This window comes from Molossus molossus, unplaced genomic scaffold (assembly GCF_014108415.1).
Source record: "Molossus molossus isolate mMolMol1 unplaced genomic scaffold, mMolMol1.p scaffold_m16_p_13, whole genome shotgun sequence".
NCBI lineage: Eukaryota > Metazoa > Chordata > Mammalia > Chiroptera > Molossidae > Molossus > Molossus molossus.
In genome coordinates this window covers 52,551,632-52,579,003 of record NW_023425348.1, presented here as the reverse complement: position 1 = coordinate 52,579,003, position 27,372 = coordinate 52,551,632, and the positions used below count along the sequence as shown (strand labels likewise).

The window sequence follows — 27,372 nt, the reverse complement described above, 5'->3', positions numbered from 1 at the left end:
GTCTGGGTTCCTGCCTCCTGGGGTCCCTGGAGAGTGCTTGCTGGTCAGACTCCGCTGCTGAGCAGGGAGGAGGGCACTGGAGTCTAGGGGATCCAGCTCCTCCTGGTCTAGATGGGGAAACTGGAGGCCCCAGCCAGGATACATCCTGAGGTCCTGGCAGCTTTGTCCTGCTCTCTGGGGGGCCGAGAAGTTCTCCTGGGGGCTTCACAGTTGGCTCGGGGATATATCCATTCGCAGCGCAGCCCCTGTTTGAGGAGCCCGGGATACGGTAAGCAGCAGCCAGCCTGGCTTTGGGGCAGAGGTAGATAAGTACTCTGGACAGTCTTCCTTAACTGGACTTGCGATACTTTCAAAACTTTTGTTTTAAACTAACATCCTGGAATGGTGTCAACCAGGAAATACTTTAGCCAAGGCCTGTGTCCAGGTTGAGAGGGCAAGCGGTGGTGAAGGGGGTGGGTACCATTCCCTCTCTGCACCATCTGAGAGCTCAGGGTGGTGTGCTCAGAGCCCAGGGCAAGCTTTCTCTCCATACCCCAAGAGAAAGGTGACAGACACGTCTCAGTTTTCAGAGCTGTTTTGCCAACTTGATCTTTCCTTCAGCAGGCATTTACTATTGCCCACACTGTGCCAGGCAACAGGGACACAGGCCCCATCTGTAATCAAGACATCATCTAGAGGGGGAGACAGGCCGGAAAACAGTAACAACCCTGTGTGATATGTGCTATGAAAGAAGATAAACATGGGGAGCACATCTTAGGGGACACCTCACCTACACTCGGAGGAGGTGGCAGGCTTCCTGGAGTAGGTGAATCTGAGTCTTGAATGCATGTAAAAAGTGTGGGGAGTATTCTAGTCAGAAGGCTCAGGCTGTGCCTGGAACCGCACCTGGAAATGGTCTGGTTCATCCCAGGGGCTCCCAAGCAGTTTAGCTGATGAGGAGTGAAGTGGGGTGGGCTGGTGGCAGATGATGCTAGAGAGGGGCCAAGGTCAGATGACACAGGGTTGGGGTACCATACCAGGAGCTGCTGTGCTCTTTTGCAGATGTGGACGAGTGTGCCCAAGGGCTAGATGACTGCCACACCAATGCCACATGTCAGAACACACCTTCCTCTTACAAATGCTCCTGCAAGCCTGGCTACCAAGGGGAAGGCACACAGTGTGAAGGTAAGTGTCTTGGGGATCAGTGGTGGGTGGGCCAGCAGGGGAAGCTCCCACCTCCTCAGCTCTTGTAGCGGCCACTCATGTTTGCAAAAGTGCCGCCTCTTACCCCAAGTCATATCCCCCACTCTCGAAATACATTTCAGATCCTTAAAGGACTGGGAACATGAGGTCTCATGTTCCCCAGAGCTGCTCATATAGTTTTACCGGGCTCTAAAATGTCCTTTGTGTCAAGCTTCTAAAAAAGAAAAGGGGGTTTTAGTATTTTTTTGGTCCCACTCAGTTTGGGGACAGAAAGTCGTCAGCTGCGTTGATCAGGAGGGCTGTGTCTACCAGAGCTGAGCAGATCCTGCTCTTCCCTGGGCAGTTTGCACCTTCTCTCTGGAGTCTGAGTGCCAGAGTCCTGCCCTCCCCTTCAGCTCCAGAGCTCCACCTTGTCCATGGCTCTGCGTGGTTTGGCATTGTGACCTGCCATGCTCTAGAGCTACACCAAGGGTCTGCCACTTTTGGAGCTGCAAGGTCACCCTGGAAAGATGTGTACAGGTGGATATGTTAAGCTGTTAGAGCTCTAGATCTGGGAGCCTGAAGTCTGGACTCTGCCATTTTGAGTTATTGGCCACTGGGGGTTAGCTCAGTGTCATGAACTCTGAAGTTCAGAATTAGCAGGGACTGGGCCCTTAGAGGAGGAGGCTGTTCCTGGGGGTGGAAATGATAGCATGTTGGGGCTGGCAGGGCTTTTCAGGGAGCTCTGAGCCAATGCCATCCTTCATTTTACAGATGAGAATACTGAGGCCCAGGGGGATTGGGAAAGGGACTTGTGGCTATGACCACACAATTAGCCTGCAGGTGAAAGAAAGTCAAATTGCCACTCGAGCTCTGCTCCTGGCCCACGTCTCTTCTAGTCACTCAGCCTCCTGGTGTCTCTCTCTGGTTGGGTGAGAAGTCCTAATCTTTATGGTTTCCTTTTTGCTGAGGAGCCAAACTCCTGCCACTTCTATCTGGGAAGGCGTGCTTCTGGTCAGGTTCACAGCAAGTGGAGTTGGTGGTCCCTCCATAAAGCCCTTCTGTTTCTCCAAGTTCATATTTTCCCACTGACAGACAACCATCTCTCTATCTGCCCTACATCCTGGGAAGCCAAAAGGCCACCTCTCCCTGCAACATCGGTCTGTCGATTCCTCCATACCTCTCCCTCACCATATTAAATATTTTATTTACAGCATTAGAATTCACACATGTTGGTACCCTGCTTAGGGAAAAATTTTTCACTTTTTCACTGTGTCTTCTGGTCACTATCCTCTCTGGGGACAGGAATCAGGCCATGGTTTCTTTTGGATAAAGTGCATATTTAGTAAATGATGTCGAAAGACAGGTGGCAAGAATTTCCTTAGTCTTAGCTGTTGAGTTTGACATATCACAAAATTGAATTGCTAATTGAAAAGTCTACTATTTAGTTTAAAATAACTAATGATTCACTGGCATTGTTGCTTTTTTATATTTAAACTACTTTAAAAATAATATATGATTAGTGTTATAAAAAGCCAAGCAACACAAACATGTAAAAAATAGAAAATTAAAAACTTTCCTCTTTTATCCATCAGTAATCACCATTAACAGGGAGCAAATATTCTTTGCATTTTAAGCTAAAAGCCTAGGAACATTTGCTCTGTGAATGCTTGTAGTATTTATAAACCTAGTGAGGAAGACTGTCCCTGTTTAGTTTGGATTTCTTGATACAAGAGTCCAGAAGTAGAAGGATTTCAAGGATTCAAAGGTGTAACTCCTTTATGTGTTTCTTGGCTTATTGGTTTTTAAGCCTTTTGGGTCCAACTCACAGTATCATTTGCTCCAGTCTAAGTTCAAGGATGGGGACTGGATTTACCCAGAGTGAAGAGAAATTTACCCTCCACAAAGTTTCTTCTGCCAAAATGTTGGACATGTGAAAGTATGGGCCCTGAATAAGTAATTTTTAAATAATATGATTCATAAATAGCTTTAGGTAAAAGATATTTTATTCTAAGTGATCTTTGCTTTTATCTCAGACTTTGGGGAGGGGATGTTTCAGTGTTCAGTGTTCAGTATATGGTCCTTACTTCTCAGTTTAGAGAACTGAGTGAAGTTTAACAAATGAATCTAAACTTGATTTTTGTATAAGGAGCTGTATTTTTTTTAAGCTTTTTACTTAGACATTATTTTAGGCATCAGAAAATTTGCAAAAATAGTGCAGAATTCACATGTGCCCTTTATTTATCTTACCCAAATATGAACAACTTATATAACCACAATACAGTATCAAAACCAGGAAATTAACATTGCAACAATATTATCAACTAAACTATAGACCTTATTAAAATGTCACCATTTTTAGTGTTCTCCCCACCCCACCAACTCAAAGCCCCACATGACATTTATCTGTTGTCTCTTTGTCTCTTCCAGTCTGTGACAGTGCCTCAGTCTTTCCTGGTCTTTCATGACATGGCCGCTTGATGAGTATTGTTCAGTTCTTTAGTTTGCCTTATGTTTTCTCACGATAAGCATAGATATGGCAGGAGTTGAAAAGATAAGAGAATTTCCTATGTTTTCTCATGATAAGAGTGTAGTTATGCATTTGTAGTAATACAAAAGCAAAGCTTTCGACAAACTGCTGCAGAGGTGCCATTGTGCATCACATGTGGGGCTCACGATGCCAACATGTGAACAGGTGATGTTAATATTGATCACCTGGCTAAGACGGTATACTATGGGTTTCTCCACTGCAAACTTAGTATTTTTTCTCTTTCAATAAATACATGTCTTAGGGCCTATACTTTCAGCCTATGCTAATATTCTGTTTCTTCTCAAATCTTTGCCCATGGATTTTAGCGTCCAACTGTGGATTTTGCCTGCAACAATTATTACTGTGATGTGTGTGCCCTTTGGTAATTTTGTATTCCCATTGTTCCTTATACAGCTATTAAATTAGAATTCTTCTGTAAGGAAGATTCCTTCTCCCCCATTTATTTATGCATTGATTTATATGTTTATGTATTTATGCCAGTATGTACTCGTGGGTATTTATTTAATTATATGTATAATTATTATTTTTGGCTCAAATTATTTTAGCTTTAGCCATTGGGAGCTCCATCATATTGTCTCCTGTGTCCTTCATACATGAGAAATTCCTAATTTTCTAATACTACAAGATGCTCCAGACTCATCTTTTATTTTCCCCATCCCAGCCCTGGAATCGACCACTTCTCAAAGGAGCCCTCTCTGGCCCCTTTTATTGAAAAGTGGTGTATAGATACCAAGATCTGGATGTTTGATGTTTTCACTGTTACTGGGATGATTCCTTCTGGGTCCTCTCAGTGGACAGAGCTAGAAAATATATGTATGTTTACTAACCCACACCTACACACATATCTCTATTAATTTCTTATATATATCCCTTTGTGTGTGAGTATATATACAAATATATATAAAACAGTGAGTTACAATGATACTTTGGATTCCAAAGCAATACCACAAGATTCATTCTTATCTCCTGCTTTGCTTATTCGTAACTTTTTTCTCCAACAGTGAGGAACTTGGTTCTCATCTGCAGTACATTTACCTGTTTGTTCAGTTCTATTATACAGATGAAATATTTACAGAATTACCAATCTATAACCCTGGGAGTAAAACAGGTTTACTAAATAGAGTACAGTCTTTGTATACAGCTGTTTTTCTTTTTAATCTTTTAACAGCCAGTCAAAATATTGTTTTTCAAAGTTACTTAGGCTAGTACTTTTCTTCCCCATTCCCTTCAGTGTGGTTTTTTTATTCATTTATAATACAGTATATTTATTTGTCTCTATTTGTATTCCTTTAAAAAACATTTTTTTTTCTTTATTGATTTTAGAGAGACAGGAAGGGAGAAGAGAGAGAGAGAGAAACATCGATGAGAGAGAACATCGATTGGCCGCCTCCTGCATGCCCCGCACTGGGGATTGGGCCCACAACCTGGGCATGTGCCCTGACCGGGAATCAAACTGGCGACCTCTTGGTACATGGGTCAATGCTCAACCATGGAACCAAACCGGCTGAGCTGTATTCCATTTTTTATCTCTCCCTTCACCCCTACCCCCACTTCCTGGTTAATTGTATGTACATACATACATATGTATATATGCATTCATGTGTGTATGTAAAACATTGTTATGGTTCTGAGAATCAAAGCTATACAAAAACACAGAGAAGAGTTACTCCCTCCTCCTGTTCCTAATAAACAAAAACACAGAGAAGAGTTACTCCCTCCTCCTGTTCCCATTCCTTCTCCTCTCCACCCCTTTTTCCACATACTGTCAGTTATCATCTCTGCAGTTTCTGGTTTATCCTTCCTATATTTCTTTTACACAAATGAGCCCCTAGATGTGTATTTTATTTTAACTACTTTAATGTTATAATACATACCGTAAGATTCACCAATTCTACTAAGTGTACAAATGCACGATTTTGGGTAAATTAGCTGAGTTGTGCAACCTTTACATAATATAGTTTTTAAACATTTCCCTCATCTCAATCAGATTCCTCATGCCCATGTACGGTTAATCCTGTTCCCAGCCCCAACTCCAGGCAACTACCAGGAATCTATTTTCTGTCTCTACAGATTTACCTTTTCTGAACATTTTATGTAAATGGAATCATGCAGTATGTGGTCTTTTGCATTTATCTTCTTTCACATAGCATAATTCTTTCAAGGTTCATCTATGTTGTAGCTTTTATTGACATTTAATTTATTTTAATTGTTGTCTAGTATTCCATTGTATAGAATATATATTTTGTATGTGTGGATATACATTCACCAGTTGATAGACATCTGGGTTGCTTCTACTTTGGGGCTATTATAAATAATGTTGCTATGAATATTCACTTGCAAGTCATTTTTTGGACATGATTTTATATTTCTGGGTTATATGGTAAATTTATCTTCAATCTTTTAAGGAACTACCAAATTGTTTTCCAAAGTGACTGTACCATCTTATATTATAATCAGCAATGTGTGAGGATTCCCATTTCTTCATAGACCTGCCAATATTTGTCATTCTCTGTCTTTTTTATTATAATTATTCTAGTTAGTGTGAAATGATATCTCACTGTAGTTTTAATTTGAATTACCCTAATAATTAAGGATGCTGCACATCTTTTCATGTGCTTTTCACATATCTTCTTTGGTAAAATGTCTATTCAGATCTTTAGCCCATTCTAAAATTGTTTGTTTTCTTATTAAGTTGTAAGAGTTCTTTGTAAGTCCTTTATAAGGCATGTGATTTACAGCTATTTTCTACAGATCTGTGGCCTGTCTTCCTTTTTTTTTTTTTTTTTTTAATGGTGTCTTTTAAAATGCAAAAGTCTTTAATTTTGATAAAGTCCAATTTATAAATTTTAAAATTTATGGATTTTGTGTTTGGTGTTATATCTAAGAAATCTTTACCTAACCCAAGGTGTCAAGGATTTTCTCATAAATGCTTTATAATTGTAGCTCTTATATTTAGGTCTCTGATCAATTTTGAGTTTGATGTTTGCATCTAGTGTGAGGTAAGAGCCAAAATTAATTTTTTTGCAGATGAATACCCAATTGTCTCAGCACTATTTATTGAAAAGACTGTCATTTCTCCTGACAGATTGTCATAGCACTTTGGTCTAAAATTAAATGACCATAAATATAAGGGTTTGTTTTTGGACTCTTAGTTCTGTCCCATTGATCTCTATGTCTTGATAACTATAGTTATGTAGTAAGTGAAAGTCTTCCAAACAAAATTTATATTTAAAAATTGGCCCAGCCAGTGTGGCTCAGTGGTTGAGTGTCGACCCATGCACCAAGAGGTCGCTGGCTCGATTCCCTGTCGGGGCACATGCCCAGGCTGTGGGCCTGGTCCCTAGTGAGGGGTGTACAGGAGACGGCCAATCAGTGTTCTCGCTCATCGATGTTTTATCTCTCTCTCCCTCTCCCTCTCCTTTTGCATTTCCATATACATTTTAGGATAAGCTTATCAATTTCTGGGGGAAAAAAGCATGTTGGAATTTCATGAATGTGTGTGCGCATGTATATTTTTTAAATATCCCCTTAGTTATTACATAAAGATACAGAAGCTCTTTTGCATTTAATTTTACTTAATAGTAGATCCTAGAAACTACTACAAATTTTTAAAATTCTACTTAATGGTAGATCCTAGAAACTACTCCAAATAGTAGATCCTATGAACTACTCAGTTCATAGAGATCTTTATCATTGTTTTTTTGTTTTCTTTAACAGCTGCATAGAACTTCATTGAGTAAATGTCCCATAATTCTTCAACTACTCTGCTATGTATAGGCATTTAGGTTGTTAGTATTTTGTAATTACAAATGCTGCAGTGAATAATCTTTTGCATATTTATTTTCCTGTTGTTGTTGATGTATCTTCAGGGTAGATTCCTAGAAGTGGGATGCCTGGTTAAAAGGTAAATGCATATTTCTCCATACTGAAGAAATAGCATCTGACTGGTTTACTTCTCTTTTATTCCTCAGACATTGATGAATGTGAAAACAAACTCAAAGGAGGCTGTGTCCATGACTGTTTGAACGCTCCAGGCAATTATCGCTGTGCATGTTTTGATGGCTTCGTGTTGGCTTTTGATGGTCATAATTGTCTTGGTAAGGAGAACGGTTGGAAATGGCAATTCTCCTCTACCCTCTGGCACCCCCACCTCGTTTTTCCCTTTGATGAAATACTCATTAAAACGAAAAGGGGATCAGAGACTTGTGTTTTCTGGCTCCCTAGAAATTACACTCTCTGACAGAAAACCAGTTAAAGTGTTTTCGTTTTTATTGTGATTGTTTATAATATAAATCCTCCTTAGTCCAAGGAGGGGGGAGGGCATCATCATTTCTATTTACTGACTTTCTAGCATTGACTTGTCACCTTTGAGGTCTTTGATTTTGTGTTAAAAGGGTCTTGACTTATAAACATTTCTTTAATGGTGTAGGTGTCTCTATTCTAGAAACAGATAAAACTACTTGTCCTGAGGGATCCAAATGTATGCTTGAATCTTATCTAGGTAGACCTCCTTCTTTTTTCTTCAACTAGAGAGAAATTCAAACAGAAACCTTCCATCAGCATCCTCCTCGCATTCCACCAAACAGAAATATCTGTTGGAGTTTCAGTCCCTGAGTTAGGGACTGCAGAGTGGTGTGTACATTGGTTTCTTAAGCCAGGAATAAAGCAGAACTCAGAAATAGCAAGCAATTGGATAGGGTTGAGTATTGGATAGTCTCTTAGAGGATGCAGTACATCTGGCAGGCAGGTATTTGCGGTCTGTTTGCATTTTAAGGCTGGTGTCATCACATGATGGGAGACAGATGGCATCAGATTCCTTTGACACTGATGACCCTTCATGTGGCTGACCCACTGATGTCCCCTTGGTTGACCAAGAAGCAACCTAAGCCAGGCTCTGACTCTGTGGGGACAGCTATTTAGATGCTCCCTTACAGTGCAGTGGGAATAGCCATTTGATCAAAATCTTTGAGATCACCATAAAAGTCAAAGGTAAGTAGGGGAAGAACTTGTATTTTGGGTGAAGTATTTTTCTTTGGGACTCACTCCTCAGATGACCTTCATCCATGTCAGTGTCACCTGGAGCCTCATCCTGATGTAAACTCTGTCCCTCCCTGTCTGCGCCCTGTGTAAGAGGCCAGGCTTTGAGTCAGACCACTTGGCTTGATTGAGGGCTGGAGGAACACTAAGCCCTTTTCAGACTTTCTAGTCCATCGGTACCCCCCCAAAAGCATATTAGAGAGAGAATCCCTAGAGCAGCAATACATCGAGTTTAATGAAAAACTCAGAAAAAGGAAATCACTTTTACTGTATAATTTGTTGGGAAGCACAGTGTGTTTGTGCAGTTTTTTGATGGTTTATATTTGTTTTGTTCTTACCATTTTCTGGGGGAATCTCACATTTTCCTTTAATTTGCCAACAGTGGCATTTCAAGGCTTTGCGTCTGATGGCAGACCCAGTCATCACGGTTATGCTTACACTCATAGCCTGGGAGAAGTGTGAGCCTCCTAAGAACAAGAAGCCAAACCATCCAGGAGTGAAGGACCTGGGCCAGGGCTGGGTGGGGTGGTGCTGAGCACAGGCTGGCTCGGAGATCCTGAGTCCCACAGGCTCCTTGCCTGGCCCCCAGCACAGGTATCTCAGCAGACTATCTCCTTTTCCCGTCCTTGGGGGTCTTTGTGGGTTTGGTAGTGAGGATCTGCCTTATACAAAGATCCTGAGCAGCCAATGACTGTCTAGATGGGCGAAGGATTCTCTCACGGGAGGGCGTGAGGGAGCAAGGGGCCCGCTGAGAAGAGCAGGGCCAGCCTGCACAGACTTCTCTGCCAGTGCCTCTCGAAGGGCTGAAGCGTGTTGTGACCAGAGACAAGTACAGAGCCAGGGCTTTTCAGGAGCTGCCATTTCTTGGGTTCTCTGGGATGACCCTCACCTCTCCGCGGCACCCCTAACCACACATCGGCCACAGATACATTAGCCAGCATCTACAAGGTACAAACACCACTTAGCTCTGGCACTAACCCGACTCCTCCAACATCTGAATGCCCGTGAGCCCGAGAAATGAAAGGCTGCTCCTCCCGCCCACCCCACCCGAGTTCAGCTTCTGGTTGCCGAGTGTCTGGAAGCAGGGCAGAGGCTTCGCTTTGGCAGCTGTGGTTCTGCCCCCTGGCTGCACATTGGAATCGCTTAAGAAGTTTAAAACAGCACCATGGCTGCCCTGGCCAGTGTGGCTCAGTGGGTTAAGCGTGATCCCACACATTAAAAGGTCGCAGGTTCGATTCCTGGTCAGGGCACATACCCAGGTTGTGGGTTCGATCCCCAATTGGGAGTACGTGCGGGAGGCAAACAATTGCTGTCTCTCTCTCTCTCTCTCTCCTCCTCCCCCTCCCCCTCCCTTCTCTCTCTAAAATCAATAGAAACGTATCCCCAGGTGAGGATAAATAAATAACTAAATAAAACAACACGTGGCCTAGGTTTCACCTAAGTCTACTTCTACTAGTGTCTCGGGTGTCTCGGGAGGTAGGTCCAGGCCTCAGGGTTCTGACGTGTAGCCAGGCTTGTAAAGCACTGTTTTACAGTCTGGAGAAACTCACCAACCTAGCGATATATATGTGTGCATGCGAACACACACACTCTGTGTTAATCCAATCAGAGTGCCTCACCTCGCTGAATGACACATTTGCAGTGGCTTTGGAGAAAAGGAATAGTGGGTGAAATGTGGGGCAGGGTGTGGCAGCTCAGAAGGGAACACACCTTTACCCAAAAGCAATCTAGGGTTTGGTGTTCGGGGAAGTGGAGTTCTCGGGCTCCCTGAGTCCTCACTGAGGAATACCTAGGCCAGGTGTGTTCCAGCCCGGTTCATCCTCAGGAATGTGCTCCCTTCACCCTTTGGCACAGAGAAGGGCAAGTTTGTTAGGCTTTAGGGGATGGCTCGAGTCCCATCAGTTTAGAAAGGCATCTGCTCAGTGTGGGAAGACCGATGGCTGTAAGATCTGAAGCTTGAAACCAGATAACAGATATTTAAATGTGAATCTTCTTGTTATGGATGTGCCCAGGAGCTAGCGATAGGCACATGGGACATCAGGCTGGAGAAAATAAATTGTTTTCACATCGGCCTTCTCTTTGAGTCTCTGTTGTGTCTGAGACGTTTCTGAAAGTTTCCTCGGCTTTGGCTCTGGTGGTGCTGTGCTCTCCGCTTGCTTGTTTATGCGTTCGAACAGTTCAGGTACAGCAGCAGGTTCCAGGGCTCTGCCAAATAAAACACAGATCTTGGTCCTCAAGGAGCTTGCCATCCGGTGGAGATGGATAAATAAACGATTTTGAGGCGTCGAAAGGTACAAATTAGCCCTGGCTGGCGTGGCTCAGTGGTTGGAGCATTGGCCATGCACAGAAGGGTGACGGGTTTGATTCCTGGTTAAGGGCACGTACCTGGGTTGCAGGTTCAATCCCCGGCCCTGGTTGATCTCTCTCTCTTCACTTCCCCCTTTACCCTCCCTCCCTTCCACTCTCTCTAACAAAAAGTCAATGGAAAAAACATCTTTGGGTGAGGATTAAAAAATAAAAAGATATACATTTAAAAAAGTATTTTGAGAATGCAGTTTGGTAAGTATATTGATGAAACCATGGGCATGTGACCCAGTGGAAGGAAAGTCCCCTAACCGCACCCTGGAGGGGTGGCCCTGGGGGAGGCATCGCCCTCCTGTGTTTCTGATGGCCCTTCTCTGGGGCTCCTGCTGTCGCCTCTGCCTCCTTCTCCCCAGTTCTACCTCTGGCGTCCCCTTTCTGCTCCCCTCTCTCCCTCCCACACTCCTGCCTTTGGCTTTGTCACATGCATTCACCCCTTCTGGGCCGTCACAGTAAATGTGCTGTCTTCGCGCATCAGGCGTAGGTTTCCCACCGCCTGCCGCCCTGAATGCCAGCAGCTCACTGTCACCTCCCTGCCCGGGGGCCACCACTCCCGCCCCGGCTCTGCCCAGTGCTGCTGTTCTGCCTGGAATCCCTGCTGGTCTGTAGAGGAAGAAGTCCCGCAGGCCGTCCTTCACCACCTTTTCCATGAAACCCATCGACACCCCACAACCGCGTGAGGCCTCTTCCCTTGTGCCACCTGTCGCCACACCTCATAATTACTGGTCCACTTGTCTCTTCCCCTCTCCTGAAGGGCCCGCTCCTGGAGGCAGGAACTCGATCCCACTCTTCTGCGTTACTGCCTCCCGAGCACCGTGCTTTGGAAAGAGGTGTTCAATCAATATTTACTAAACTGAGTGTCTGTGTGCACGGCCTTTTCTAAGTGAGCCCCAGACCCATGGGGGTTGGTTAATCATCTGGGGGTCCCACTGGCTTCCATTCTGAGAGCTTCTGTGAGGCAGGGACCTTATCTCTGCTTCCTAGGGGCCCTGAGCTGCCGGGCTGGGTGGGGTGTTTGAAACCGTCACAAAAGCAAAGGCTAAGCCTTCTCCCCCTCCAGATGTGAACGAGTGCCTGAAGAACAATGGCGGCTGCCAGCACATCTGTGTCAACCTCATAGGGAGCTACCAGTGCAGCTGCAAGGAGGGCTTTTTCCTGAGTGACAATCAGCACACGTGCATCCCCCGCTCAGAAGGTACCTTTGCTCTGCTGGGAGTGGGGGTGGGGGTGGGGGGGGGGAAGGGTCACGTCGGAGAGTCCCCCCGCCCTCAGCGGCTTTAGAAGGGAAGCGTGGGCCATAGACAGTCTGGAGGCCTGAGGACGAGTCCAGACTCTGCTGCTGGGTAACTGCGGGCAAGTTACTGTAGCTTCACCTTCTTCACCTGGCAAAACAAGTGGCTGAGCTCTGAGGTCTCTTCAAACTCTCACGTTCTCTGATTCTAATCTTTAAACAGAGTACATTTCAAACATGACTAGATGTCTTGGGAGAAATGGACAATCTGCCAAGTTTTTCAAAAACGTGCTGCAAACCACAGCACCAAGTGTGAGCCTGCTCCCTGCCCAGGTGGGTGGGGAAGGGCTGGAGCCTTCCTGGGGAGCCTTCCAGCTTTGCCCTGTGTGCAGCCCCAGGCTAGCCCTGGCCTTCCCTGGGCTTTGCATCTCTGAACTCTGAGCCTTGAGGCTCCAGGGGGCAGGGGACCCTCTCCCAAAACTCCAGCTCTCTATGCTGTGGTTTTCTTCACTTGTCACCACTTACCATTCCTCCATGAATTTGTAGAAAACTCTTGTCTTTTGATGGCCTTCTTTTTGTTCTTTGTGCTTTTGAGTTGATACCTTTTTTTATTCCTCTATTAGTTCAGGGGACTCTCAGGAGGGAGAGGCATTGAGTACATGTGGCCAATCCACCTCTTCTAACCAAATGATGTGCTTTTACTTGTCTGCTCTTTTTCCTGCCAAATAATCACATTTGGTGGCTGCATTTCTTCTCCCAGGGTTGCCTGTGCTGTTTTTAAAAGACGTAATCTAAATATGAGACTATTAACTCCTTTTTCGTGATTCAACAGTGAAGCCATTGTGAGTTCTTCTATCACTTAATCACAGATTTGCAGGTTTATTATTTTCATCATGGTTTCAGTGACTTTCCCAGAGTTTCTTTGTGGAAGATGACTTTTGTCTCATTTTCTAAGAACGATGGCTCCTTCTTTATACCTAACTAGAAAACCTGGTCGGAGAAAACAGGGGGCAGCGGGTTTGATGGTCTCGCCCCCGGTCGGCTCGCCAGCAGTGTTGGAGCAGGGTATTCACACGCTCCACCTCCAGTCACGCAGACCTCTGTCTCATGCAGGCTTGATAGGGTAGCAACTGGCCTTCATCTTCCTGCTGGTCTCCCTGGACCCTTCGGTGAGCTCTGCATCTGGTCCGAGGTGGAACGAAGCCAGCAGTTCAAGTGATCTGGACCTCAGGGCATCTCTGTGGTCGCTCCGAGCTGCTTCCTGAGAAGTCACTGGCTTTCTCTTCAGGTGTTGGGTGGGAGGCAGGGACCCGTCGGTCAAGCCGTGGCTTAAACACCCCCGGTGTGGATCCCACCCACCCACAAAGCCCCTCATCCCGCACCTTTGCCCTTCCAGAGTGGTGACCCCTCATCCCCCTCAGGCAAGCACCCCAGACTGATTTTAGACACAGGATCCTCATAACGGAAGTAAATGCAAAGCAGTTCCTTTCCACAATCTTTGTTTTCTAAAATTTCTACAATTCAGACATTCTTGGAACCCCTGAAGAGTATTTAAAATGAACATATTTGTCTGGAGCGAAAACCAAAATCCAAGAATCTGAGTTGTGGTCTGGAGTGCTCTCTGACTTTGTGTTGTGTTTAACCCCATGGCCGGGCCAACCATGGCACACTCCGAGCAGCTCTGTAACCGAGACCCCTCCACCTGGGCTCCAGCTCTCCCAGCAGCATGCCTTAGGACTTCCTCCTCGACACGCACATCAAATCCTTAGAAAGGTGTTAAAATCAACTTTCAGACCCACACTTGATACTCGAAAAATGGTTGAAAGAAGGTAACACTGCAAGCTAGTGTCTTCTAGTGTTGCTATTGTTTTTTAATAATTATTTGCGGAATGCTCTTCCATCTCGGGGATCCTAGGAACTGATTCTGAGAGAAACCTCAAGCTATTGATTTTTTTTTTCTTTAATTCTCACCCGAGGACATATTTTTGCATTTATCTTCAGATAGAGCAGGAGGGAGAGAGGGGGTTGAGTGAGAGAGAAACATCGATGCAAGAGAGACACACCGATTGGTTGCCACCCACATGACCCCAACAGGGGTCAGGGACCAACTGCAACCAAGGTATGTGCCCTTAGTGGGAACCGAACCCGGGACTCTCTGGTCCCCGGGCCAGCGCTCTAACCGCTGAGCCAAACCAGCGAGGGCTCAAACTATTGATTTTTTTTTTAAAATTCATAGAGACCCCACAGCTCTGACAGAGAGGCTGTGTGTGTTCACCCATGTAATGGGGGTAGGCTGCCTCTCCCTGTTCATGGGTGCTCGGGCTCTCAAAGAGAGTGTTCCTCTTTTGTTTTGTCTGCTGTGAGGATATTTTTAGATGTTTGTGATGCTGCCCTTTCAGAGTATAGTGGGGAAGATGTCAGGGTCGAGGGGAAGGGACTTGGTGGAATGTTCCTGGCCCCGCTTGCAAGGCATGTTAATATTTGGCACCCAGGAGTATTCTCCGTTGAGACCCTGATCCGGGGACCACCAGAATGGAGCATTTATAGTGTCTCTGAGCGGTTTCCTTCCTGGTGAACGAACAAGTGTAAACACGGCTGCCAGGACCATGGATGGCCGGGCCTCCCGGTGTGGACCAGGTCCATGGGCCTCCCCTAGCAGCGGCCTTGTTTGGAATCAGGGCACCCTGCAAAGCTTCAGGTCGCCTCTTGAAAAGCCCTCGGCATCTCCAGAGCCATTTCAACTTCCATTATCTCCTGGTAAGTTAGGCCTGGCTTAACACTGAGGACCACTTTTTTTGTGTATCTCCATGGCATTTGGCACACAGTTCTCACGAAATATTTTTGTGTGTAAATGATTGGCTCTGAGGCAGGAAAGGTCACTTTGCAAACGTTCTAACAGATTTGTTATCAGAGAGAAGAGGAGAAGCAGCAGCAGCAGCAGCAGCAGCAGCAACTGACCTGTGTGGGGCAGCCTTTTCTCCGGCACTGTTACATTTACCCCGAGGTCCCCCTGGCACCGGGTATTTCACATGCTCTGCTGACTCAAGGACAAATGTCATGCTTGCTGTGCCTTCCACGGAGGACAGGACACTGCTTCTGGAGGCAGCTTACCTCCTGTGCTGTCTTGACACCAAGAAAAAAATAACAGCTTCAGAAATCACCAGCCAGAGCAAAGAGAGCTTTCCGCTGACCCAGGACAAGCCTCCTCCTGTGTTGATTGACAGCAGCCCCTGGCATGGGTGAATGAGTCCCAGCAGCTTCCAGCAGACTGAGTGCTGGGGTTCTAACAGCTTTGTCACTGTCAGATAAAAACCAAGATGGTTTTGGGAGAGGGTGTGCTGTCTTTTGGAGTAGGAATGACATCTGTTTGTATCGAACATTTATTCCAGTTAAGCCTAGGTCAATGGCTCTGCGGTAGAATTGGAGAGAGGTGACTCGATTTCATTAGAACCAAGTGGCTAAGGTTTTAGGGGCACAATAGAGAACAGTGGGGGATCCTAGAGAAGTCGAATGAAAACGTATGTTTGAAAGAGTGTGACCTCCAGTATTAGAAAGTGTCTTGTTGGTAGAGAGACAATGAGAACAAAGCCCCTACTTGCAAAGATGCTCTGGGGTTGCACCCATTCAAAGAAGCATCTCACGAGTGCGTACTTCACACGCGCTTCAAACTGAGCCGACGTTTGGAGAATACTCTTGGGCATGGCGATCATTCCTCCCGAGTGCTGGCAGGTGTCCAGGTCTCTGTGGGTTTTGAGATGAGGCACGATGCTGGCAACCACAGGGTGGACACTTTGCTGTGGCCCTGTCATTTCCATGCATGTTACACCATCTGAGAGAATAACTACCTGTCCGTTTCCCTTCCCGCCACCATTACCACAAGATTGGGCCTAACAAAGCTTACAGTATACCTGAAGGAATCACACAGCAGCCCAAGCAAACCGCATGCAGGAGGTCTCCCTCTGTTCTCCTTGTGGCCACGCTGTTGTGTGACACCGTCGGAGGCTTGTGCCCAAGCTGCTGAGGGAGAGGCCCAAGGATTCACTAGGGTGGTTACAAAGGAGAAGTCCCAGGCAGTGTCCATGTGGTGGTGCCAAAATACAGTAGTCACAGTCACCTCCCAAGTGGGGTTGGTGCGGGTAGAAAGCGGGGTGGGAATGTTCTGCAAATCCTCTTTAAGAGTGTGTGAAAACACGGGGCCTCCTCAGTCTATCTGCTGGGTTTCTTCAGGACGCTCTCCTCTTTGCATTCTGGGTCAGCATCAGGGACCCGTTCCTGGGGTCAGCAGGCTCTGATTCCACTCTCAGCAGAGGGCTCCTGCTGGGAGCTTTCTTTTCAGTTTACCTCCTTTGGAGAATAGAGACATCTTATCTCTTGAGTGACATAAGACATTTTTTATGTCTATGTTAACTGACCTGCCTTGATTTTAGTGACATTTTCTTTTAAAACTTGGAGACTCGCCCTGGCCAGTTTGGCTCAGCAGTTAGAGCATCGGTCAGTGGACCAGAGAGTCCCGGGTTCGGTTCCCGCTAAGGGCAAGTACCTTGGTTACAGTTTGTCCCTGGCCCCCGTTGGGATCGTGTGGGTGGTAGCCCTACTTGATGTGTCTCTCTTACATCAATGTTTCTCTCTCTCTCTCCTGCTCTATCTGAAGATGAATGCAAAAAAAAAAAAAAATGTTTTCAGGTGAGGATAAAAAAATAAATAAAATAAAATATGGAGACTCAGGCAGGCAAGTCTGTGGCTCACCACTGGTCACACGTTGCTCTGTTTTGCAGAGAGTCTGAGCTGCATGAATAAGAATCATAGCTGTAGTCACATCTGCAAGGAGGCTCCGAAGGGCAGAATAGTCTGCGAGTGCAGGCCTGGTTTTCAGCTGTCCTTGAACCTGAGGGACTGCATCAGTAAGTATAGACTGGCGCACACCGTGCTGGGAACCATCCTGCCCCAGAGCTTGTCGTCGACAGCCCAGCATCAGAAATGCCACCTCATGGCACAGCAGTGGCAGCAAGGAGGGCAGCTGGCCTGAGACACTGACCTCCACCGAGTACTCAGTTCACTGCGCAAGGGTAGCCCCCTGGGGGGAGGGAAACGGTGTTTTTTTAGAGGAACCAGTCAGAAGGAAATGAGATTCGGGAATAAGGAGTGTGAGTGCTGGGGGCTAGGTAATAACATCAGATGTCCTCATCTGGCGATCACAGCTCTGCGCTACCTGGTCCCCTTTCAGAGAACAGCCCATATTCTTTCATGCCACAGCCTTTTCCAAGTGCTCCTCCCTTCTTGGCTTGGTGAATTCTCACTCAACTTGTCCTACCCTCCTAACTTCTAACAATGATAAGTGTGGTGGCTACCTTTGGGGGAGCATTTATTATATGCAAAGACAGGTACCACGTCCCATTTAATTCTCACAGTCACCACACTAGGAACTAAGTATTATTCTCATTTTTAGTTGAGAAAATGGTGGGGAAGGTAAAGCAACAAGGTCACACAGAGAATGAGTGGAAAAGTTAGGATTCGAGTGTGGGTCCGCCTAACTCTAGGGCTTGTGCTCTTAGTCCCCGTGACCTCCTGCCTCTGGATCCTCCCCAAGGCCTCAGACAGGGCAGCCATTTCATATTTTGGCTCCCACAGCAGAGGGTTAGTCAGAGGGTCTGACACTCTGGGTTAAAGTGTGTATTTATGTGTGTCTGCCCAACTATGAGTTCCTCCAAGTCAGGGACCTTGTCTTATGTTGCCCCTCAGTCTTCTCCTGGTGCCTACCACAGGCTGTGCTCAATCCACGGTTTTCAAATTAATGGATCGATCATGGTGTGCACAGCTCAGACACAGCCTCCATACAATGATGAAATACAATCATGAAACTCTGAGGATAATAGGAAACAATGGGCCATTCAAGGTGTTCCTAAACCATTGTTTATGCCAGAGGAAACACTGAGGATTCCCCTTTAGGAATTCTGCTCAAAGCCTCGGACCTTCTACAAGCTCATGCAGTCTGCTAGGGAGGGTGATTTACAGTGAGTAGATCTTAGTGGTTAAGAGATAAGACCGTTTTTGGTGTTTGTTTTTTTTAAGTCACTGCATTCCTTTTTATTTTTGTATTTTTTAAATTGAGGTGTAATTGACATAAAGCATTAGTTTCAGGTGCACAATATCATGATATGAGATAGGACAGTTTTGCCAGTAAGAGACTATCACAAAACAGAGTGTGGCCCCGAAGCCTGCCAAAGCAGGGCTGGTGCCACCATCACCAGGTTCTGACAGGCTCTGGGGGCCCCTAAAAGTGAGGCTGTCCTTGGGGGATTCCAGGGGCCGGGCAGAGTGAAGACCACCTGTTCTGGCTCCAGGTCTTTTCAAACAGAGGACCCAGGTCCTGCAAGAGCTGCACAGCGAGACGCTCAACATTTCAGGTTTTCAGGGGCCAGGAGAACACCTGAAAGCTTATTTTTAAAAATTTTAAATGTTTTCCAAATGTCACTGCCCAAATAATATTATCATTATACTTGAGGAAAGAAAAAGAGATCCAGAATTTTGCCACATGACCAGCTGTTTGCACATTTCTGTGTAATTGTTCACATGCACAGCACAATGTGTGCCTGACTGTAATCGCAGAACAGCTTCTTTCTCCCATCGCAAATATGCCTTTAGTTCTTTTAAGTCGGAATAATTACAGATGTCTGTGTAAGAATTCAAACAGTCAAAAGTACATAAAGAAAACCTAACTTTCCCTTCCCATTTCCTTTACCAGAGCTTTGATAAACAGGTAGTTTTCTAATCGGCTTCTTCTTCCCTTTTGTTTTTTTAGCTTGTCATCAGTGCATTCATACATAGTCTCTGTAGTTACCGTTAATATTGCATTCAGTGTGTGCAAAAAATCCCCATTTCCTCTGATGACCCACTCTTCCTAACTAATCCAGATGGAATCGGATTTGAATGCATACATACAAGTTAAATAGTGTCCACCCTGACAGGACGCGCAATTGCATTTCCCAGAGCCCAGTGCGGCTGTGTGCATGTGCAAACTCCTGGTAGAGCAAAACAGTAGTTTAGAAGCTTTTGGTATAAGTTCCTTTAAATAGGGAAAATCTACCCCACCCACCTTCCCATCTCCACCTTCTACATACTTTTGCTCAAATCTGTCATTTAGCATTTCTGTATTTCATATTGTGACTATCTGTTTACCTGGACAGAGAAAGGGTCTGGTCAGGGCTCTCATTTGTACACAGTGCCTAGCATGTCACAGGTGCTCAAATACTTGCCGAAAGAGATTCAGCATTCTACTGGAGCAAACACAGTCCTGGTTGTGGAACTATCACTGCTTTATGTATTAATTCATTTTCCCCTCAGTGACTTGTAACCATGGAAACGGTGGGTGCCAGCACTCCTGTGAGGACACAGCAGAAGGTCCTAAGTGTAGCTGCCATCCACTTTACAAGATGGACGTAGATGAGAGGAGCTGCCTTGGTGAGTGGTGATCCCCATGCTGGGTGAGCGTCTACCCCAGACTGCCCAACCCTAACCATAACTCCAACCCCAACCCCAACCCTAACCCCAATGCCTACTCCAACCCCAACCCTAACCCCAACCCTAACTCCAACCCTAACCCTAACCCCAACCCCAACTCTAACCCTTACCCTAACCCCAACTTCAACACCAACTCCAACCCTAACCCCAACCCCAATCCTAACCCCAACCCCAACTCCAACCCTAACCCTAACCCCAACCCCAACCCCAATTCCAACCCTAACCCTAACCCCAACCCTAGTCCTGACCCCAAGCCCACCCCAACTCCAACCCCAACCCCAACTCTAACCCAACCCCTACCCCAACCCCAGTCCTAAACCCAACCCCAACCCCAACCCTAACCCAACTCTAACCCAACCCCAACCCCAACTCTAACCCCAACCCCAACTTTAATCCCAACCCCAACCCTAACCCTAACCCTAACCCACTGTTAATGGTGTTTAGCACCAGATGCAGGTGTTTTCAGTGCATTTGGCCCCAAATGGATCCTGTGCTGCTTCACATGTGGTAGTGGGAGTAGTCTAGGGAATAGGGTCCCTCTCTCCATGTGCGACCTTGGAAGCCTTTCACCTCTCCTGGACGAGGCCTCTCCCAAAGACTGGAGGCTGGACAGCACATCCCAAGGGGCCAGGGCCGCATGAAGTTAAAGCTAGCTGTTTGTGATGACACAGTGGCCTCGATGGTCAGCAGGAGCCTGGGTTGCATGTTTCTGGTGAAAGGGATGCCTGCCCTTTCTTCCGTGGCATGTCCTTGCTGGACTAAGGGCACTGGAGTGAATCTGAAGCTGGCATTCCCTAGCGTCTCTTCGGTCAGTGCAACGTGCTTCAGAAATCTTTTCCACATGAAAGCTCACTAAGGCTCTGCGTGGTTTAGCATGCTGTGTTCCCACAGAGCCTGGTCCCAGCACATTCTTACTGAGTGATCAGTCACATAGCTCACATTGTTCTCGTGCCTGGGATTTCGGCGAAGTGGCTTGCAGGGGATGAATAATCTGACTCACTCGCTCTGAGAACTGTACTCTTGCGTTTCTTGCAGAGCCAGAGGGAACTGCCTCGGAGATGACGAAGAGCAATGCCACCTCAGAGGTGGACGGGGATAAACGGGTGAAACGGCAGCTGCTCATGGGTAGGCACCTCACCACTCTCTATGCCACTGTCCTTGTCCACCTTCCCTCCCAACTTACCACATCAGGCCTGAACCTGGGACCCATGTGTCCTCAGAGCTGCTGGACCAGGGTCAGCAGCTCCGGCCAAGCCAGGGGTATCTGATTTTCACCCACTGCTGTTGTTTAGCCACCATCCGAGACCCTGGCACTGTGGGAAGAGCACAGGCCCAGCTGTCAGGATAACCAAGTTAACGTCCTAGTACTGCCCCGACTACCTTTGTAACACCTGAATAAATTGCCCTGAGACTCGTTTCCTAGTCTTTCTTTCTTTATTTAAAAAAAATATTTTTATTGATTTTTTTAGGTAGAGAGGAAGGGAGAGGGAGAGAGAGATAGAAACATCGATGAGAGAGAAACGTCAATCAGCCACTCCTGCACACCCCATACTGGGGATCAAGCCTGCAACCTGGGCATGTGCCCTGACCAGGAATCAAACTCATGACCTCTTGGTGCATGGGACAGCGCTCAGTCCACTGAGCCACACGGACCCTTTCTTAGTCTTTCTGTAAAATAAATATAATAAGACCTACCTCTTAGGGTTGTTAGGAAGCTCAGTTAAGATAATAATGTGCACAAGTGCCCAGAGTCCAATGCCTGGGACTTAGAGCGTGGTCAGTAACGCTCAGTTACTCGGAATGTCAGTTCCCATCCTCTGAGTAACTGACCAGAGAGATACTTCGAGCAGCCCCTTGCTTGGCATGGTGATGTGTCTGTCACTTTTGTCCATTGAGTCTCCTCTTTCTGACTTCAGCCCATGTTATTAATGTCAGGAGAGAGGAATGGAGCAGAGTGGCACTTGGCCGTGGGACATGGGAGGGTCTGCAGCCGGTCCAGCAGGCCGCTGGAGATGACAGCAAACGCGGAGGCGGCGGCTGTGGGTGTGGGAGTCAGACAGGTCCTCCGACACTTCTGTTGTGGAGGAAGCTTGGCTTGACTTAAACAAAACCTATCTTTTGATAGCTTCTGGATTTAGCAGTCAGGTAAGATACTGAGCAGCCATTGTTCACCAGGCAGGTGACGTTTCTGGGCTCTTTCCTGCCCTATTAAAATTAATTGTTTTTGTGGGTTTTTTTTTTTATCCTCACCCGAGAACATTTTTCCATTTTTTGTTCAAATAGAGTGAAAGGGAAAGAGAGGAAGAGACAGAGAGAGAGAGAGAGAGAGAGAGAGAGAGAGAGAGACATCAACGCAAAAGGGACACATCGAGTGGCTGCCACCCACACGACCCAACCAGGGCCGGGGACAAACTGCAACTGAGCTACGTGCCCTTAGTGGGAACCGAACCCGGGTCTCTCAGGACCACTGGCCGACGCTCTAACCTCTGAGCCAAAATGGCCAGAGCTAAAATTATTGTTTTTTATTACCTTAAATCAAAATAGTACATATGAATAATATAAAAACTTACTTGGTACTATGAAGCTTTTAATGAAATACATCATGCCCTTGTCTCCTACCTTGCCATCCCCTCATCCCATTTGCCAGAGGCAACAATTTTCAATTCTCCTCTTGTTTTTCCCAGCTCCCCTTCCCCATATTTCTGAAAAGTGAAGCCTGTACAGTTTTCTTTTTTTCTAGTTTTATTGAGATATTCTACAGTTATTTCTCGATGTGTCAGTTTTAGACATTGGCTTTTGACTTCCCTCCCCTAACTTTCCCTTTCTTCCTTTCTCCCTCCCTCCCCATACCTTAGTATGGTTTTATCACAGTTTAAACCAATATTATGTGTTTACATGATGTGACTATGAATATCTAAATACGAGAGTCACGTGATATGCTATGACTGTATTTTCTTTGTTTAGTTTTTCAAGTACCTCTGATCAGTTCTTTTTCAAATTTCTGGTGGAACTCTAAAACCCTTTTCAGTGTGTTTAAATAAATACAGCAGTTAACTCATCGATTCCGTTCTCTTCTTACCAAGTCTCCTCTGAGGCTCGCACCGGCTCTGGCGGCCCGGCTCTCCGCCGCTGCCTCAGCTTCGTGGGACCCCGGCGCCAGCCTGGAAACCCCTGCACTGCTCTCCATTGTGGGTGGATCCCATGTTTCTCTTTTGTTAGTTTACACTGGTAAATACAGGTTTTAACAAAACTTTGCACACTTGAAAATGCCTTTATATTCCACTTCATCCGTTATTGAGAATTTGGCTCAGTATAGAATGCAGAGTTGGAAAGAATATTCCATCAGAGTTTTGAATCGCACTCTATTGTTCTCAAGCATTCAGTGTTGTTTCAAGAAGTCTAAAGTAATTTTTATTAAAATAAAAAATTTTTTTCTTTGTTGATTTTAGAGAGAGAGGGGAAGGAGAGGGAGAGAGAGATAGAAATATCGATGAGAGAGAACATCAATTGGCCGCGTCCTGCATGCCCCCCACTAGGGATTGGACCCACAACCTGGGCATGTGGCCTGACTGGGAATCGAACCGGTGACCTATTGGTGCATGGGTTGACACTCAACCACTGAGCCGCACCGGCCGGGCATCATTTTTATTCTTGATCTTTTATAGGGAACCTATGAAAGCTTCCCTCCAGATGCTGTTAGGGTCTTCTCCTTGTCAGGGGGACCTGAAATTCCACCATCATGTCCCTTACCATGGGACTTTCCCCTCCTATTACGCTGAACACTCAGTTGGCCTTTTCAGAATGGACATTTGAGTCCCCTGGGTCTGAGAGGTTTTCTCATATTTCTTCTTTGATAATTTTCATCACTCCATTTTCTCTGTTCTTTCCCTCGGGAGCTCCTATTAGCTGGCTGTTATAACTCCTGTACCGATCCTCTAATTTTCTTCTCTTTTCTCTTCTTTATATTTTTATTTTACTTTCTAGGATATTTTTCTCCCCACACCCCCAATTCTTCTACAAGATTCTTTTAAAATTTCTGCTTTCTTTTTTTTTTAATCCTTACCCGAGGACATTTTTGCATTTATCTTCAGATAGAGCAGGAGGGAGAGAGAGAGGAAGAGAGAATGAGAAACATCGATGTAAGAGAGACACATCGACTAGTTGCCACCCACACAACTCCAACAGGGGCCAGGGATGAACTGCAACCGAGGTATGTGTCCTTAGTGGGAACCAAACCCAAGACTCTCTGGTCCACAGGCTGACACTCTAACTGTTGAGCCAAACCAGCCAGGGCTAAAATTTACTTTGATCTTTTATTATTATTATTATTATTTTGTATTTATTGATTTTAGAGAGAGCGAGAGATAGAAACATAGATGAGAGAGAACATTGATTGGCCGCCCCCTGCATGACTCCAACTGGGGATCGGGCCCACAACCTGGGCATGTGCCCTGACCGGGAATCAAACCAGCGACCTCTTAGTGCATGAGTCGACGCTCAACCAATGAGCCACACCGGCCGGGCTTACTTTGATCTTATGTTGTAAGAACCTGTTCTTATCTCATGGATACTTTTCTTATGTCTCTGAGAAAATGAACTATAAGGTTTTTTTAGAACTTCTCTTTTGTTTCCTGTATTATCTTTGTTTCCTCCATTCCCTATTCAATTGACTTGGTATATTTATTTCATGTTAGAGTGTTTACGGAAATGTCTGGTGATTCTTGGTGGACTTTCATATTTAATAGTGAAATACTAAAAAGCCAGTTGGCTATTCTATTAGCTGGTGGGTTTTTTGCTTGGTGACTGAACCACTTCATTCAGAGCTCCTCAAATGCCAGTATAGGTAGGCCTTTTCATTTGGGCAGATCAGTTCATCTGGAGAGGAATCATTCTATCTCCTGCTGAGGGGACATAGGCTGGTCTGCCAGTGGAAGCTGAGAGGGGGATGAGGATTTGCCATCTCTCTTTTCAGGGTATAGACTCACTGACAGTACTTCCCCTGCCCCCTCTGCTATTCCTGGTGCTCTGAGTCCAGTTCTTCTCTGGTCCCACTTCTCCAGAATACATTTCTCTCTTGCAGCCCAATAAGGAGGGGGTGGTCATCGGACTGTGGAATTTAGGAGAGAATCTGGGGGCTTGTCTGCTTGTTATACAGACTCTTAGTCAGTCTTCTTCTTATTTTTTTTAATCCTCACCTGAGGATATTTTTCCATTTATCTTTCAGATAGAGTAGGAGGGAGGGAGGGAGAGAGAAACATCGGCGTGAGAGAGACATATCGACTGGTTGCCTCCCGCATGACCCCAACCAGGGCCTGGGATGAACTGCAACCGAGGTAGGTGCCCATGGCTGGAATCAAACCCAGGTCTCATTGGTCCGTGGGCCAACGCTCTAACCACTTAGCAAACTGGCCAGAGTTCAGTCTTCCAATTTTTAACTCCATCCTCTCTGCTTCCTCTAGAGTAACTTGGTACTTCCAATTCCTGGGCCTTTCTGGGCTTCAGTGGTTCACGTGGGCTTGCCACTCGTGGGCGCCGCCTCTGCAGCCCACTAGGGGTGAGCTTTTGCCATGCCATGGCTGTCCTTCACTGACATGCCACTTCCCGGATATCTGACTCCTTTCCCTAGTGTCTTCTCTTTTTGTTGTCCTTGAGGATTTGTACTTTAAAAAACCATTTTAGCGAGGTTTGGAGAGGAAGCAGATGAACACATATGTCCCATCAGTCATATTCACTTAGAACTCCGCCGTGTCCCCGGGCTCTCCAGTGCGGTAGCTGTGGAACTAAGTCAGGTTTCCGCATGCCTGCAGGCTGACAATTGAATGAATGCTGGAGAGCATTTGTCTGTTACCCGCAATAATCATAGAAATGCAGAAATAACTACAAGGCTATTTTACTTATTGTTCCTCATCTATGTAGATGCGATCGAACAACTGTGGCCGGTGTTTCATGTGGTTCTGACAGCTCTTTCTCCTCCCAGGGAAAGGTCAACTTCTAATCTAAATCCACTGGCAGTTGCAAGGAAGAAGCCATTGGTCTGCGACCAGGGAATGGTTGGGGTGGGCGAGGCTTACTTTCTCTGGCTTTGCCCATTATTCATGTTAAAGGGAGAGAGTTCAAGATTAAGGAAGGAGCACCTCCCCCACCCCCCGTTTTCTCTGTTCTGTATTCACATCTCGCTTGCCAGGCATGTCATACTTAGCAGGTCACTGGCTGGGGATCAAGGGAAGTTTTAGTGGCTTCCAATCAGCTCAGCAGGTTGAGAGAGGCTTCTTTACCTCTCTGGTCACCCTGTCAGCTTCCCTGGGAGATGCCACTTATTTATATGGGTGGGAGGAGCTGTACCCGCTCCCCCTCTGTCTCATCTGCTGGTAGCAGAGACTTGAGGGTACAACTGCGAAGGTCCTACCGTGCTTCTTGGCTTTTATGATCTTTGTTAAGTATTAATACTACACTAATATCCCTCTCCTCTCAGCTGTATTAGCACTTCTTTAGGAAGCTAACTGCCTTTTCTTACCTCCTTGTCAGAAACGTGTGCTGTCGACAATGGAGGCTGTGATCGCACCTGTAAGGATACCTCGACAGGTGTTCATTGCAGTTGTCCCATAGGATTCACTCTCCAGTTGGATGGGAAGACCTGTAAAGGTAGCCGGAGCCTCTCCATGCTGCTGTTGTGTGGGGATAGGGACAGCTCTTCCCCCAACACCTCCAGAGTGACTCCAGATTTGCTTATGATTCATACTGATGGAAGCTTTTCCCTGGGCTAGTGGAAAGTTATAATTGAGTGAACTTAATTAGAACCAGCGTAATTACACTAACTGTTGAGAAGGTCAGCTTCCACAAGTATCAAATAATTCATATCAGGCAATGGACTTATTAGAAAAAGGCAGAAGTTCAAGAACATTTGTAGGAGATAATATCAACCTATCATAAATAACAGCCAGGAGATTATGTAAATAACAGCCAAGATTGTTATCCAGAGAACTTAATGAATAACTGTACCTTGAACTTTTACTGATGAATAGAGACCCCAATGACCTGCTAGTATTTCATGGGCAAGACTACAAAGGCTTAGTTCTTCAACATGATAAAAAGTAGGTAAGCAGTTACTAGATGAAACTGAGAACAGATAAGATTAATTTGAGTATCAGGAATCATTTAAAAGCATTAAGGCTATTTGATCATTGTGTAATTTGCCAAAACAAATGTTCTATTTCCTTATAACTTTAATGATTAAACTGGAATGGAAAGCATACCAAAGGGAACCACCTTATCTTGAGAGAGCAGGGCCAGGATGAGAATATAACAGGACATCATCGTTCTTTCCCATAGATTGTTTCTTAATTCTGGTCAAGGGTATTGTGAGTCAGGGTTCTCAAGGGGACTAGGCTTTTGTCTTTCAAAATTGGTTAAGCCAGGCAAGAAAACAAGTCTAAGACAAAAAGCATCAACGAACATTCATAAATGCTTCTATGGGTCTGTTTCTGTTTCAGAAAATAATGAAGCTCACACAATA

The 27,372-nt window shown here is 45.8% G+C and overlaps 1 protein-coding gene across 3 annotated transcripts in view; it reads left to right on the top strand.

Annotated features, from left to right (window-relative positions):
* The window catches only part of SCUBE2 (signal peptide, CUB domain and EGF like domain containing 2), a 64,245-nt gene that overhangs the window by 381 nt on the left and 36,492 nt on the right, over positions 1-27,372 (top strand). For 2 of the 3 annotated variants that reach the window (XM_036258064.1, XM_036258066.1), the window contains exons 2-8: positions 1,042-1,164; positions 7,684-7,809; positions 12,171-12,305; positions 17,117-17,242; positions 19,683-19,799; positions 20,895-20,984; positions 26,385-26,501. In XM_036258064.1, coding sequence (XP_036113957.1) covers positions 1,042-1,164; positions 7,684-7,809; positions 12,171-12,305; positions 17,117-17,242; positions 19,683-19,799; positions 20,895-20,984; positions 26,385-26,501 — 834 coding nt within the window. The remainder of the gene's footprint in view (positions 1-1,041; positions 1,165-7,683; positions 7,810-12,170; positions 12,306-17,116; positions 17,243-19,682; positions 19,800-20,894; positions 20,985-26,384; positions 26,502-27,372) is intronic. The other variant, XM_036258065.1, reaches the window with a different exon arrangement.